This window comes from Enhydra lutris, unplaced genomic scaffold, assembly GCF_002288905.1.
Source record: "Enhydra lutris kenyoni isolate GAN:26980312 unplaced genomic scaffold, ASM228890v2 scaffoldscaffold62, whole genome shotgun sequence".
NCBI classification, from domain to species: domain Eukaryota; kingdom Metazoa; phylum Chordata; class Mammalia; order Carnivora; family Mustelidae; genus Enhydra; species Enhydra lutris.
The window spans coordinates 35,093-51,669 of NW_019154146.1; the positions used below are offsets into that span (position 1 = coordinate 35,093).

A 16,577-nucleotide genomic window follows, 5' to 3' on the forward strand; every position below is an offset into this window, starting at 1 on the left:
CTGCACAGAAGGGGGCTTGGGAGATACCTGGGGAACTAAATAAGCAAAAGGGAGAGAAGGAAAGAACTCCTCCTTTCTGACTGCATGCCTCTGAACTGCTTGAAAGTACACTGTGACAAATTAACCCAAACAATAAAACCCAAGAACTTACAAATTTCCAGGTAATATTCATGAGAAAAACACCTCACCAGGCTGTACACAGAGCCCAGCTTTCATACTGAAGGACTCTCTGGCCGAGGGGCAAATACCACAGCCGAGGCCAGCATTTGCTCACCTGAGAAAGAGGACAAAACCAAATTACAGGTTTTGTGAGAATTACAGGCAATGAATGTATCTGGGAAACAGGAGGTGCTCGATATATGGAACATAAGAAACCCATGTTTCGTGAGCAATCTTAAATTTTCAGGTCGCTCATCCATTATCACTGGACACACCATGAAATGTTCATCGAAACAAGCACGCACACACTGAAATGGTTTCAGGCAATTATATCTAAAATACAACTTGAACAGTATGATCACACAAATCTTACAAGGTATCATTTATGACATCAATCGAACACTCTTATAAACAGCATTTATTGTACAGAGCACTCTGAAGGAAGAGAGATGCGCGCAGCCGTCCGCGCTAACGCGGCTCCTCTGGCCTGCAATACTGAGAAGGCGGAATGTGTCTGGCACAAAAATAACCCCTAGGAGTCACGAATTAGAAAAACAACACTTTTAAAAAAGATTTTTACTTTTCTGGTAGAAATATAAAAACTGTGGTTTATGGGGAGGAAATTAAACAAAAGAAAAAGTCCAATCAATTGCAGAAGTGGTGGCTCTAACACTGGAAGTTTTGTGCCTCAAACCAACGTGCTGACAGCGGCGCGTGTTAAAATCTACATATAAATAAACGGGCAGCGCTGCCCAACAGCAGCACAGTACGAGCAACTTACAGAACGCTGCGGCGTTCTCTCTGCAGAAGGGAGACCGCTTCTCGGCAACCCCGCCAGGAACGCGTGCTGGAGGGCTTCACGGTGCTGCCACCCACAGAACATCACCTTACCAAACCGGGGCCGTCCGCAACACCACCATTTACATGTACCAAACGGATTTGTTTTAAAAACAAGTGGGTGCAGAGGCAGGAGTACATAACAGCCATTATGTCGTCTTCCTGAAACCCTTTAGAATAGGGTAGATATTTTCAAATGCTTCATAAATTTCCGCTCTGACTTTAGCACCTATGAAGACAAGTTGGAGAAGAGAGTCGGAAAAAGCTTTTCTTAACACGTTAAAGAGGTAAAATTACTTTAAAACTACAAGCACAATTCTCTCCATTACCAGTTAGACACAGACACTAAAACATTCATGAGGGAATCCCTTGTCACAAGGCTGTTTTTGTTTCTAGAGTATTGTATTCCTAAAATGGATTTTTAAAACTGTTAAAAACTGTGCCCTGGATGGCTGCAGCTTCCTTCAGCAGTTCACATGTGACCAGTGTCAGTCCCTGCATCAGCACGTGACCTGAGCAGCTTGTGACCCAAGCGCGCAGAAGGAATGACCAAGCCTTATTCTCCCATTTGCTGCCTTCAAGCAAACTCTCCTGAACCTTCGCCTGTTGTCTCCAAATGGCATTGCTGATGAATCTCAAAGTTCTACTGGAGGGTTTCCAACTTAAAATGTCATCTCTTAACCGATGTAATGGCTACCTTCCCTGCTCTCCCCACTACAGGTCTTGCTGTGGTCTACTTTCCCTGCTCTCCCTTGCCCTGGCGGATATGTTTCTCATCAGACTGTTAGGGTGGAGGAGAACAAAGGGGCAAAGGCATCCGTCTGTACCACTTGCTAGCCACCTGTCCCCAATCTGTGAAACTTCTTCTCAGCACTGAGAAAATGCTGTTCTTGAAATTCTTTCAAACCTTCAGACACTACTTTCTGTTACAACTTACCTGTTAATACAACTTTTCCAGAAACAAAAATAAGAAGAACAATTCTGGGTTTGATCATTCTGTAGATTAAACCAGGAAATAACTCTGGCTCGTAACTAGGAGGAAAATGGCAAAAAACAGTTTAGAAATTAAAAGCTGTCCGTGCTTTAGGGCAAAATGAGGACCAGCACAGGGAAAATACTGACTAAGCCACAAACTCACTGGGAGGTGAACCCAAAGGAGAGAGAACTTAAGGGCAGTAAGGGCAATCTGTCATCAGCACTTGAAGACCTAACTCTAATGAGTCTGGATTTTCTGATGTAAGTGAAAATGAAACCTTCAGTTTTATGCTCTGCAGTGTCTACCTTACCAAGGGTCATGAGTGGCATGTCGGATTCGAACCCCAGCAGCCTCATTTTCCCAGTTCAGACAGACTGAACCAGTTATAACGTGTGATTAACCTAGTGGAAATGCAGAACAGGCTTCCCTGAGGAAGGTACACTTGGGAGGACATCTGAAATGTGAGACGTTTCCTAGGTGGAAAGTGCAACAAGAGGGTGCCAGGTATAAAACTGATAAACAAAAGCCTCTGTCCAAGAGGAGCAGGGCGAGTCTGAGGGGCGCAGGGAGCAGAGAGGCTGGAAAGGTGGGCAGTGGCCTTGTAAGTGGCAGGGAAAATAAGAGGAAAGAATATTCATTTCACTCAAGTGTACACTTTGCTGGTAGAGCTCATATAATGTTCAGCAGAAGAAATAAAAAAAAACTGGGGATAAAAATTGACAGAAGAGATTACAGATTTAATTAATGCATTTCAAATGCATTGATTGAGCAATAAAATAACAGGGAATCAATTTCATCCCAGTCAAGGAGAATAATAGATGTTAATAAGTGAAACGGGAAGCAGGAGAATAGTGAGAATAACACATTTTCCAAGACATAAGGAAAAAACCTCAACATTAAATACATTTGTCACTACATCATTTGCGCTTACGTACTGTCTGTGCTGCGCGTTTTACCGTGAACAGTGTTTACACAGATTACGAACGGACTGCTGCCACAGGCAGTACGTTTCAGGCTCACCTGCTAAACTGCTGGTGGGTCAGCACGAGGCCTTCTAGCCTTATCGGGAACTTCACATCACAGCTCCCCACCATGTTCTGAATCTTGAAGTCCAAGAACTTGGCTGGAAAACCTAACTTCTGTACAACTCTGGCATATTTCCTCGCTGCTAGTCTGGACTGTTCTTCACTAGGGAAAGGAAGAAGTGAGATAGTCCTAGTCAAAGCCACAAAAAATAATTACTTACATGAATAACTGATAAAAAGTCCAAACTAGAAAAGCTTATTTTTTAATAAAGTGAAAAACGGCACCCTCCCCCAGTAAGAGAAAATAACAGAAGACATTAACTATTTTATTATAAAGTACTCCTATGTCCTTGACAGAAAATTGCAGGCTTACACCAAATTACTGATACGCCCAGGTTTTATAAAAGTAGAGCATCACATCTCCACCACTATCATTAATATTCCTATATTTTACCCCACAACCCTGAGATGAAAATTAACAACTTCATTCTGACAGGAAATCCTCATCTCTGATGCAATTTGTACGTGACGACTGCATACACTAATTCTATCCTCTTTTATGTCAAACCTCTCATTATCCATTCTTACTACTCATCAGTTGGATAAAACTACGGCTTAGTAATAGAGAGCTTACGTAAGAAAAGCAAAATAAAAGCAGTAACACCATTATGAGCAAAAGACCCTCAAGTGCAGGGGTCACAGGAATGACAAAAATTCAGCACACATATATGCAATGCTTTTTTTTTCCTTGAGGAAAATAAATTTGCAGTTTCCGATTTCACTAAAATAAACTAGACACACACTATTCAGCATGTAGCAAGGGGATAAAGAAGGCTGAACAGTGCACATGAAAAGCATGTCTGGGAAAGAAAAACTGCCTAGAATTGATTGATAAACCAGAAGTTTTCGAAGCTCCATCCAGGGGAAACAAGTCTCCTAATTGAAGACTTCCGTGAAAGCGAGGGATAGACCCGCATCTTGGCTTCTGAAAAAACTCAGAGACCAGGAACTACAACATCCGCAGCAGCAGCCTTCCCTTCACCAAATAAGCAAAGGCATCCACAGTCCCCTCTGCGTGTGGACAACTCCAAGGCACAGGAATTATCTTTTACTTCAGAAGTTTAGTTTACTTCATTTGCTCAAGCTTTACGAAGCTGTTGTATCTACTCCTCCCCCAACCACTGCCTTCCACCAGTTACACGGCATCTGCTCCATAAGGCTTAGAGTCAAGGCCCAAAGCATTAACCTTCCCAGACAGGATCACTCCGGACAGGTGAAGAGCACAGGCAACAACGCTTGTCCGGAAAGGGGACACTCGTTAGGACCCGCACAACCCCACCCTCCTGAGGCCGACGGCCTGTAACAAGGGGCAGCAGGGCTCTGTGGCCAACGCACAAGGGGCTGTCCCGCTGCCAGGACCCAGCCCATCTGGACTCCCTCACAGCATCAGCTCTGAGATTTTGTGGTTCCTGACCCATTTTTTTTTTCACTTGGGGATGAATCTGTGCTATATATAAAATTTTTCACGTACAGGAATCCTTAGTCATAGCTTGGATGTTACATTTTATCAAATATACATAAAATGCAACTGGATAATCATGGTAACATATGACCAGGAGAAGGAACTCCTTAACCCTACCTCTTGGCTCCTGTGCACACCATCTTCCCAGAACTGAATATCAGTGCAGTGGTTCGGGGCTCTCTTATTCTCATGATTACAGCAGCAAATCGCTAAAAGGGTCAGAGACAACCGTCAATGAGGTCATGCCCAACTGCTGATTTCCTTTAGAAGAACAATGACAAATACACATACAGAGTCACAGACGGAGTTCTCGTAAGGTCTGACACGTGTTCCCACACAGGCTTCCCTCACAGCATCACGCATGCTTTTTGCACAGGGAGCAGAATGAACGGTGACTACTAAGTAAGGCGAGCCAAGGTCTGCGCATTCTTTCACAGACATCCCAACAAGAAGTAGCATTTGTGGGGTGCCTGTGACGCAGGCAGTAAAGCAACCAGCTCTTAGTTTCAGCTCAGGTAGTAATCTCAGGGGGGTTGTGGGACAGAGCCCCAAGTCAGGCTTCGGGCTGGGCGTGGAGCCTGCCTGGGAACTGTTCTCTCCCTCTCGCTCTACACCCCCAATTAAAGAAAAGAAGTAATATTTGCAAAACGTTTTACTTTATTACATCCTTAATAAATACCAGTACTTCTTCCTACCTTGTATTTGCTAGCCTCTAGAATTGTAACTTCTCTGTTTTATTAATGATTTTTTTGGCAGGTAGACTGATAAACCTTCTCTACCTCCAGAGTGGGAATAAAATTAGATTACAAACATACCAAGATGTACTGAAATGACCTTCTGTTTCCAACTGGCTTTTGAAACAGTATTAAAGTATTAACACTTACAAAATTCCAAATTAAGAAAAAAATCAAAGTTTTTATCTTTATTTCTACTTTTTAAGTTTTAACAATGTTTTTATTGCTAACATTATAACTCAAGGGGAACATACTTCAGCCATGGATTGAATTAATGGCCTACAATACTAGCTTACATGATAAAAAGCAAAAAATAGCTTTCAAATAACTAAAAATTTTAATATCTGGTAAAGAAAAATTCATTTCTAATCAAGATGACTCTTCAACAAATTAGACGGCTTTAGCAATTTTAGTTTAAAACTGTGGTCCCCTGGGGCGCCTGGGTGGCTCAGTGGGTTAAGCCTCTGCCTTTGGCTCAGGTCATGATCTCAGGGTCCTGGGATCGAGTCCCGCTCTCTGCTCAGCGGGGAGCCTGCTTCCTCCTCTCTCTCTCTCTCTCTGCCTGCCTCTCTGCCTGCTTGTGATCTCTCTCTGCCAAATAAATAAATAAAATCTTAAAAAAAAAAAAAAAAAAAAACCTGTGGTCCTCCCTCAGATTTCACCATCATGCAAAAATACTAGCACTATATTCTAGTTTATACAAGTCCCAGGAAAAGCCTCATCATTTAGCACTTCTTAAATTCCCTCTACTGGTTTTCTTGATCAAACAGTATCAATTCACTGGAGACTATAAAACTGTAAAATTACATATTCAAAGTAAATAAAATGATAAAAGATTAATTATTCTAATGCTACACATGATACAGGCTTGCCACGATGGATAAACAGTTACTTCCAGATGTTAGTTACCCTGGGATCTTGGACAAATACTTAAAAAATTTTTAATATTTAGATAATTTCTTAAGATAAAGATAAAAACACTGGTCAATAAAGTTTTTATGGTATTTACTTTCTTTTTAATATTCGATATAATAACCATTCACTTTCTTGGTGGAAGGATAATGTTGATATACATGTTTACCATTTTAAACAATTAGAGAACGAATATATATCGTGCTCTGATGGAGAGACAGCAAGACATTTCTTGGTCATCTACCTTCTAATTTTCCTTGCATCCGTAAGCAACAACACTTGATTGCTTTGGCTAAAAGTAGTAACTAATATAAATGGTAAAGACTATACCAGACACAACAGGTAATAAGTATATATTGTACCTTCTTACTAAGGAAATTGTTACAGTTTTTAATATCACAAATTCAACATTATGTATTTTACTTAATATGCTGATATTACATTTCAAAGTAAAAGGTAAAATGGTTTAAATGATGAAAAAAGCTAAACAGTTCTGACTTTTCCTTTTTCTCCTTAGATTCTTACTCTAAGTATTAAAAAAAAAAAAAGAAGAAGAAGAACTTTTTCTTCTTCTTCTTGGATCCAAGTATCTTTGTGGTTTCCTAAATGGCCATTAGGTAACCGTAAAGGTTTATTCTCATACCATAAAAAGGGGCTCTGAAACAACAGGCCATATTTGATATTCTCCATATTTTAATTAGCTCAACCAAGCTGACCAAAGTCTCAACAGTTAAATGAGCCATTTTTGTTCTTAGCCAGTTGTGACAGCAATTTTTATTTTGGACCTTTCTACCTAAGCTGCATCTTCCTCACTTGTATATAAAAGGCAAGGTTATATTTTAGAGATTTAGACACTTGCTCCAAGATCATTACTTAACATTTTTCTCAACCCACAGCTCATCCAACTTAGCTATCTGCTATCACTGACAAACATTCCCCTACACTTCTGTATGGCTTTGTCTGCTTCCTATGTAACTGTGAAACAATGCTCGACTCTAAACCCAGCTACTTACTTCCCTTCCCTTAAAAAAGAAAAATAAACTATTTTCATAAACTATCAAAATATATCTAAACCTGCCTCATTCTGACTGTTTTGCTCTGGGGATACACCCTAAAATGAGTCATTAAGTAATGATTCATATATTTAACATAATCAAGGTATACTTTATACTGATATAGTTTAACTTCTAAATATTATTATAAAATACAGTTACAACAGCTCTTTCTACTAAAATAATTGTCTTACTAGAGGTTCATGAGTAAATATTAATAGTTAATAAGATCTAGGTTTATGTCATGAGCAAAATAAGAGTTTTCTATCTTCTCTGGATATCTCCAATTAAAACATTAAACATAAATTAGTGACTTATTAGAAAAATCAGACTTCTGAAGGAAATATCAATTTTAAGAGTACACCGTACTCTAGGGAAAGAGGCGTCGCTAACTTATCAAACAGCAGTTCTTACTAGGGTTAGCCACCACTGACAACACAATAATATATAGATTTTCAAGTTGAGAAGGGAGGCAGAAACTTAGTCATTGTATTTCTCTGTTTTATTTAAATATCTCAAAATGGCTTGGTTCCACTCAAAATCATCTTCAAATTTTGATACTTAGGCACGTAGCACACACATGTATGCATACAAACAAAAAGCCACCAAGAAGACAGAGACAAATATGTACATTGATTCAAACTTTACAAACATATTGGTGAGGCTACTTAACTTGAGAAGTTCACAAGGATACTTCACAAGCCAAGAAAAACTGTTATAGAGGGCAAAACTCTGAACTCTCACTTAGATGTGATCTAGTAGCCAAACCAAAAACTTCAGATACGCTTAATCATAGTGTGTACGTAGTTCTCCCACTGACTGAAGCTTTCCTTTGTTAAAAGGCCAAGGCTAAAACAGTCCACATTTCCAAAAAGTTTTATTTTCTTTGGCCTAAAGTCTCAGCCCTAATGACAAGGTGAGTTACACCTCAAAGTCCCCCCAAGTTCTTATCCTATGACGCTGTTCCTGAAAGACCTAGGAAAACTGGCCTGGCCCCCACTAACGGTCCACTAATTTTCTCTCTGTTGGTCTTGTCAAGCACAGGCCTCCTCTGCTACTGGAAAGTGGAGTATTCCTGTGAAGCCTTTTGTAAGCTGAAATGGAGTAAAGTGAGGAAACAATTACCGTTTTGTAAAAACAAAAATTCTCCTCAGATGTCTTTCTGTTAGCAAAAACAGGTACTAAGGTACATCTTTCATAAAAGCAAAGGGACTTAATGCAAACTTCTGGATAGCACGGGAAACCTCTACTGGTCAAACCAATGTCATATAGAGAGTCATGTACCCGCTCTGGGTCAGCTACACTTCCAGAGGAAACCTCACCGCACACAGGGAGCAGACGGAGACACGAAAGAGACATCGGGGGAAGTCGGCTTCAAACTGCCTAGATGAAAGCGTTTCAGGCTCTCCTCCCTGAAACACTTCTCAAGCATCAGGATTAGAAGCATGGACACCTGCCCCAGCTTGCATGTACTCAGAATCCAAATGACTGTGGGTTCTGCCTGAACACTAACCCCAAATCTACTCAAAGGCCTCCAGAAAGTGATGACTCCCGAAAATACAGCTTCCTCCCAAGACCTCTCTGAACCAAGGACAGCACAACAGACTTTGTGTATTTACTGCCTTTTCTTTCTCTCACTTCTTCCCCTTGGTTTTCATCATTCTGTGCTGTTTCCAAAACGGTATGAGAACATGATTTCACTTTGTGTATGAGATTTCTACCCTGTCTGCGGAGTTCCTGAACTAAGACAGGAGTTCCTGGATTGTGGCTCAAAAACACATGAAACCACTGCCCCAACAATCACAAATTCATGGGCTAAAACAGAGCCGGCTAATGACACTGTCCTCAACTATTTACCGGCCAGCCAGGAAGTACTGGTACAACTGCTAGTAAGTGGATAAATACTGGGGGTGGGCGGGGGGACGCAGAACAATCAATCACTTGAGATAAAAAGACTTCGTTCCTAAAACTGACCCAACTGATCCTTGGGAGGTAATTCTTCGGTTAGGCATCAGAAAACTAAAACAAAACAAACAAAACAAAACCTGGATATATGAAGTGAAATCCATTTATTTCTTAGAAGACTTAAGATGCTTCTTATCCTTTACTACTCTTCCACTGTCAAGTATCCAGGTGCTCGAAGGCTGCCACTTGGCCACTCTTTTCAAGGTGACGTTCAAATAATGCCACATGAGACAAAGAGTAAAAGCCTCACAGGCAACCCAGACTGGGAATTTAACCAAAGCGGGAACACGGGAGACATCAGTAAAGGAAATGGTGCTCACCTGGCAAAAACGAGAGGCACAAACCAGACAATGACACACATTACACAGCCACATATAATTCAGTTAAATTCTCAAGTTTTTCTTTCTGCCTACTTTTCTTTTTCTTATATAAAACCTTACTCTTTGACAAAATAAATCTAATACCAGCTTCCCAGGTAAGAAAGTAAATAGCATGCTAAGAATAGATGTTCTCAACTTTGGGGGAACTGTGTTCTGCTGGGCCCTGTCCCAGAAGCCTTCAATCTGATCATCTTCCACATTCAAACACCTCACCTGTCTGCTCTGGTCCTCAAAGAATGTCCACTCGTCTGTGAATGCAAATAGGTACTATTTTTTTTTTAAGATTTTATTTATTTATTTGACAGACAGAGATCACAAGTAGGCAGAGAGGCAGGCAGCAGAGAGAGAGGAGGAAGCAGGCTCCCCGCTGAGCAGAGAGCCCGATGCGGGGCCCGATCCCAGGACCCTGGGATCATGACCTGAGCCGAAGGCAGAGGCTTTAACCCACTGAGCCACCCAGGCGCCCCTGTACTATTTAAAATAACAAAAAACAAAAAAACAGCTTATCTACTAATGCAGAGTCTTACCATGTACTCAGGCTGCTACCTTAACAACAAAAATCTTATAGGTATGTTATCCCACAATCTTTTTACTATAAAAAGTTTAAAAGTTATACAAATTTAGAAAAATGTAATGAACTCCCTTGTACTTACCATCCAATTCTGAAAATTATTAACTTCTGGCCAACCCTGTTTCATCCAAATGCCCTTCCCCAATTCTCCAACTGGATTATTTTGAAGTAGATTCCAGAAAGCCTATCATTCCATTCTACACAGATCTCAAAACATAAATGCAATCACACTACATATTTTGTTCTTTAATGTCACGGGATCCCCATCATAACACGTAAACAAATTTTAGTAGTTTAACATGTAGACTGCTATTACTCTAGGGTCTCTCACATGGTGGCTCTTCAATAAAAAAATTTTAAAAAATACGCATTTTGCTATAATTCCTCATTTTGTTGGTACCAACAAACATAGGCATAACACAAACATTTTGGACTAGGGACCTTTAACAGTAAATTCCTGTATTATTACAGTTTAAAATACATTAAAATCGCTCTGACCTTGGGATTATATTCAGCATTTCGGGCACGAAGTGCAATGGTCTTTAGGTCAAGCTTACAGCCAAGATTCACGGTGGATACGATATTTCTGCAAGAAATTTGAAAAGAAAACATGATCATTTATTTAACTTTTACAGGTTGAGATGTTAGATAATTATCTAGAAATCTGATTCTTTTACTACAACAAATTTAATTATATTAAGTGTATTTCTTTAAATTGTTGACATTTATTAAGTGTTTACCACACACCACGGTCAGCATCTTACATAGTTACCCACTTAATACTTACAATGCACTAGCAAGTAGTAACTATTAATACTCACATTTTCAGAGGAAGACGCAGAGGCTTAAATGGGGCAGTTACCTTGTGCCAGGTAAGTCAGGATTTGCGCTCATCTATCCCTAGAGCCATGCCTTAGCCTTCTGAATGAAGCCCTGATGAGCCCTTTGAATGAAACTAATTGCCCTTAAACCATCATGCGCTGAGGAGGAGCATCACCATCCCGTGAATACTGATTCCAGACGGCAAATGCACCTCCAGTTGTTTCTAGCTCATTGCTGCTTTTGATTCTTTTCCTGTCCTGTCAAAATGCAATACTCTGAAAACCTGATGGCTTACAATTTGGTTGGGTAAGAGGACAGCTGGGTACCTTAATACACAATTGTTAAGAGCAATTAGAATGATCAATCCAATGAATGTTTTCATTTCTACATCATCTGTTTCCTTCCAATCAACTTTATATGCACACCTACCTTTGACATTTCTCTCCTTACAAACGGAATCAAGCAGGTAGTGGGGCATCTACCACAAATTAAGTCATACAACTGCTACACGTATTCTTATTTTTTCTTTTTTTTTAACCAACAGCAGTGCATAAGGGTCAAACTTCTCCATATCCCCAACACTTGCTATGTTGTTTTTGACAGTAGCCATCCTAACGGGTAGGAGGTGGTATCTCACTGCAGTTTTGATCTGCATTTACATAAACAATGTTTAGCGACCTCAAGCACCCTTTCATGTGCTTATTGGCCATTCACGAATTTTCTTTGGAGAAATGTTTATTCCAGTCCTTTGCCCATTTTGCAATCAGGCTCTATGGTTTTTTGTTGTTGGGTTTTTAGTTCTCTAAATATCTGGATAATAATCATTATCAGATACACAATTTGCAAGCATTTTCTCCCACCTTGTGGTTTGCATTTTTACTCTGTGAACAGTGTCTTTTGATACACAAGTGTTCAAAATTTTCATGCAGTCCAATTTATCTATTTTTTTCTGTTGTTATCTCTGCCTTTGGAGTCACATCCAAGAAAATACTGCCAAATCCAATGTCATGAAGCCTTTGTCCTACGTTTTCTTCAGAGTTTTATTGTTCTGAGTCTTACACTGAAGTCTTTGATCTACTTTTAGTTTTTTTGTTTGTTTTTTATATCCAAGATCCTGTCATCTTGATTCATGGTGCTTTTAGAGCTGCTTCCGCCTAAAGGAAGGCTTTTCCTCCTGTGGGCTGACAGAGGACAGTGGAGCAGCTGACACACAAAGCTACCATTTACGGGTGACTAAAGACAGCGGTGATTCTGTAGCATCCCAGGTACTTCATGTCCATGAAGTAGGAGCTGGGGCTCTGCACCAGGCACTTCTTCTTGTACTTCCTCTTCTCCTCTTCTGGGGTCGAGTAAAGGAGGTCCGTCATGACAGGCATGTTCTTATGGGGAGGTTGCCGCCAGAAAGGCCATTTCGAGTTAGTTTTTGAATGTGGTGTTAGTTAAGGGCCCAACTTCATTCTTGTGCATGTGGATATCCAGTTGTCCCAGCACCATTTGTTGCAAAGACTATCTTCTCTATTGAACAGTCTTGGCACCCTTGACAAAAACCATTTGACCATATATGCAAGGGTTATTTCTGGGTTCTCTGTTCTACTGCATTGGTCTAAATGTCTGTGTCTATGCCAATACCATGCTGTTTTGATCACTGTAACTTTGTGGTAAGTTCTGAAATCAGGAAGCGTCAGCGTTCCAGGCTGTTCTTCTTTTTCAGCATTGTTTTGGTTATTCAGGGTCCCTTGGGATTCCATATGAATTTCAGCCTGAGTTTTTCTATTTCTGCAAAAAATATCATTGGGATTTTGATAGGGACAGCACTTGAATACATAGATTATTTTGGGTAATATTAAGCTTTTGACAATATAAAATCTTCCAATCTATGAACATGAGATGTCTTCCCACTTATTCAGGTCTTAATTCAGCAATGTTTTATAGTTCTCATCATAGGTCTTTCACATCCTTGGTTAACCTAATCCCTGAGTATTTTCTTCTTTTTGATCATGTTGTTCATGGAATTGATTAATTTCCTTTTTATATTGCTCACTGTGTACAGAAATGCAGCTGACTCTTGAGTGTTAACTCTGTATCTTGCCACTTTTCTCAATAAATTCACTTATTATATCGAATACTTTTTTGTGGAATCTTTATGATTTTCTATGTGTAAGATCATAACATCTGCAAAAAGATAACTTTACTCCTTCCTTTCTACTCTGGATGCCTTGCATTTCTTAGGACTGCTCCGACTAGAACTTCCAGTAATCTGCTGAATATAAGTGCCTTATTCCTGATCTTACAAGAAAAGCATTAAGTCTTTCAACATTGAGTATTAGGCTTGCTGTGACTTTTTACATATGGATTTTACTAAGTTAAGATAGTTTCCATCTTTTCCTATTTTGTTGACTGTTCTTATCATGAAAGGACGTTGAATTTTGTCCGTTCTTTTTCTGCATCAACTGAGATGATCACTTTTCTTCATTTCATTGTTCTGGAGTATTACACTGGTTGATTTTTGTATGCTGACCCACCCTTGCATTCTAAGAATAAAAATCCCACTTGCTCATGGTGTATATAATACGCTGCTTAATGATGTTTCCTAGCATTTTGTTGAGGACTTCTCCATCAATGATCATGGAGATACTCGTCTGTAGATTTTTTTTTTTTACAGTGTCTTTGGCTTTGGTGTCAGCACAGTGCTGGATTCACTGAATGAGTTAGGAGGCACTCCCTCCTCAATTTTTTTGGAGAAGTTTGGGAAGGATTGGTGTTAGTTCTTCTTTAAGTGTCTGCAAGAATTCCCCAAAGCCATGTGGTCCAGGGCTTTTCTCCTGCTTTACCATCCCCCTCAGAATCCTTTCCTTTCTTTTCTTTTCTAAGTTTATTTATTTAAATAATCTCTATACCCAACACAGGCTCAAACTCACAACCCTGAGGTCAAGAGTCACATGTTCTTCCAACTGAGCCAGCCAGGCTCCCCTTAAAAACATATTCTTATATATTCATTAATTATTTACCCCAATTCTTCATAAGCCTCTAAGATTTAGAAGCCATTGAATTCCCACCCAGAAGGGCTCTTAGCTGATAAGGAAACTCAGTAATGTGGCTGACTAGATGCTCTGTAGAGTATCAGAAAGTTTAAGGTGCCGGCAAGAAACAAATACCCCCATCACAACTAGTTATAATTTGATTTAAACAAGAGGTGCAAACTTAAATGCCCACAAGACCCAAACAAGTATGCACGACAACAGGGAGTGGTGTTGACAAAGGTGAATTCACAAGTGATTATCTCTCTAAATCAGTAAAATGCAAAGTGTCTGATTTTTAAAACTATGTCAGGTCAAACACCCGAGGCAAGATCTGGATAACAGGACCCATAAGTAAACATTACTTAGTTCTAAAAATGACCAGAGATGGCTTACAAGAAAACTAGATAATGTCGTTATTGCAAATGACCCTTCAGTTCGGCAGTAAGTTTCCCAAAAGCAAAAGCTATATACTTCTCATTGACAGATACATGAAAATATTTATATGTTTTTCATAATTTTTTTTCCTACTCCCACCTACCCCACACCCAATTCGGTTACATAGAGAACCCATTTCATTTATGTAGAAAAGTCCATTCAGGACAAGAAAAGACATCCTCAGCTCGTGGAAAGGACACGGCTTTCCAAAGAGTTATATGCAGCCCTCATAATAACTAATGAAGACAAACAAGGATCACCATGAACTAACAAAAACGAAGTAACTCATCTTCCCTTCCCAGAAACGGAAAACTTGACAAGGGAAGGACACGACACAAGGCTTGATTCACCAGATCAGCCACAGGGAAAGGTCTGTAACAACTGGGTAGCTTCTGTTTCTGTATTTGGCCCAAAATTATGAACACAAGCTACCAAATGTCTGAAGATGTTATGCAAGTCCTTCACTGAAGGGACTGACTCACGAAGGCAGCTTAGCATCCCTTTCTCATGTGAGAGAGAGCAAATGTTAGCCTATGATTACCACTGGCAGGACATCCTTCAACAAACTAATCCACCTGAAAACAAGGAACAGCAGCACCCAGTCAAGGGAGCCTTCTAGGGTAAGGGAGAAGACACAACAGAAAGTACTCACTGCAGCTGCGGCACGATCCCCGAGCTCTCAGAGGCTGGTGTGGCAGGGGTAATGGGGGTCATGGGGGTCATGGGGGAGGGATACAGTGGAGTGGTGCCCGGCAAGGGTGCAGTGGTAAGAGTCTGTGAGTGGAAGAGCTGTGGTGTCTGGCCCGAGGCCCCCTGGGCGGCCTGCTGGGAGGTGGACTGCTGAACCGCGGCCACTGCCTGCTGCTGCTGCTGCTGCTGGGCCTGCTGCTGGGCCTGCTGCTGGGCCTGCTGCTGCTGCTGCTGCTGGGCCTGCTGCTGCTGCTGCTGCTGCCTCTGCTGCTCCTCCAAGAGGGAAAGGCTGTTGGTGTTCTGGATAGGCTGTGGAGTCAGTCCTGTGCCATAAGGCATCATCGGACTGAAGATAGGGATTCCAGGAGTCATGGCACCCTGCGGAAAGTCAGGAGAACAGTACAGTCAGGCCAGCTGGGATTGGGTGTTTCCGGCACTTGTGCAGTAGAGGAGGAGGGGAGATGTACGAGGCCAGATGCCTTCGAGTATCAATGGGGTTATGATGCCTTAGTAAAAAGGCATTTGCTGTTCTTATACATATCACTTTCCTCTTCACCATAACGCAGTAGGTAAAAGCTTAGTATTTGGGATCATACCCAGGTGTGAAATCCAACCCTGCGACTTACTACATGTGAAAACCTGATGCTTAGCCCTTCAGGCATTTCCACAGGATAATAATGTTCTAATACCGTTAGAGAGAATAAAGGAAACAACTAGAGTGACTCCCCATCTGCGTTTAAACTGTTACCCTAGTATACTGCCTGGCTAGTTCCCCGCTCACTTCCAAGGGATCTGTCCAAGTCTGGATGATTATTACGTGCTTACCCTAGAGATGCCTCTTAACTAGTTCAACACAATGACACACACAAAGAAAACACTGGAGTGTTAACAACAATAATGACAATTATCGAATACTCTACAAAAAGGTGGGTCATTTGCTCTCCAAAAAAGTTTAAATCGAGAAAATCCAATATGTCTATCAGAACAATATCAATTTATTTTTCCAAATGCTTAACTTCTGCGGACACTGTTACATTTATTAACTCTGGGAAAGGGGAAACAGATGCTGTTCTTCCCACATTAAGGAAAAGAAAACGGACACCAGGAGACAAAGCTAAATGACTTTCCTGAGACCACAGATCTCCCTAGTGGAAGAAGCCACAATCACAGCTACGTTCTCCTAAATCCAGTCCAATGCACTAACCAGACACCGAAACCCATGGAGCCCACAGGGCCTGCAGAGCTTGTGGTGACTTCATGGACCTCTTAAAACTATACCCAATATTTTGGCATGAAGGGACCCATAGTCTTCATTAGATTCTCACATGGGTGCAAGATCCAAAAGACAGCCTAACCCTTTCCCACTTCTACCACTTTATCTGGCAAAATACAAACCAAAACTGTCTAAGATATTTACATTGAACTGTTTAACCAACATAGTGGAAGGAAGAATGTGAGAGGAGGATCAACCGTGTAC

The 16,577-nt window shown here is 40.7% G+C and overlaps 1 protein-coding gene across 3 annotated transcripts in view; it reads right to left on the minus strand.

Annotated features, from left to right (window-relative positions):
• Nucleotides 1-476: 476 nt before the first annotated feature.
• The window catches only part of LOC111158703 (TATA-box binding protein), a 29,225-nt gene continuing 13,124 nt past the window's right edge, over nt 477-16,577 (minus strand). For all 3 annotated transcript variants that reach the window (XM_022520913.1, XM_022520914.1, XM_022520912.1), the window contains exons 3-8: nt 15,063-15,478; nt 10,632-10,719; nt 4,637-4,728; nt 2,993-3,160; nt 1,934-2,028; nt 477-1,225 (exon numbers count right to left, since the gene is read on the minus strand). In XM_022520913.1, the coding sequence (XP_022376621.1) occupies nt 1,146-1,225; nt 1,934-2,028; nt 2,993-3,160; nt 4,637-4,728; nt 10,632-10,719; nt 15,063-15,478 (939 nt within the window). In that variant the 3' untranslated portion in view covers nt 477-1,145. The remainder of the gene's footprint in view (nt 1,226-1,933; nt 2,029-2,992; nt 3,161-4,636; nt 4,729-10,631; nt 10,720-15,062; nt 15,479-16,577) is intronic.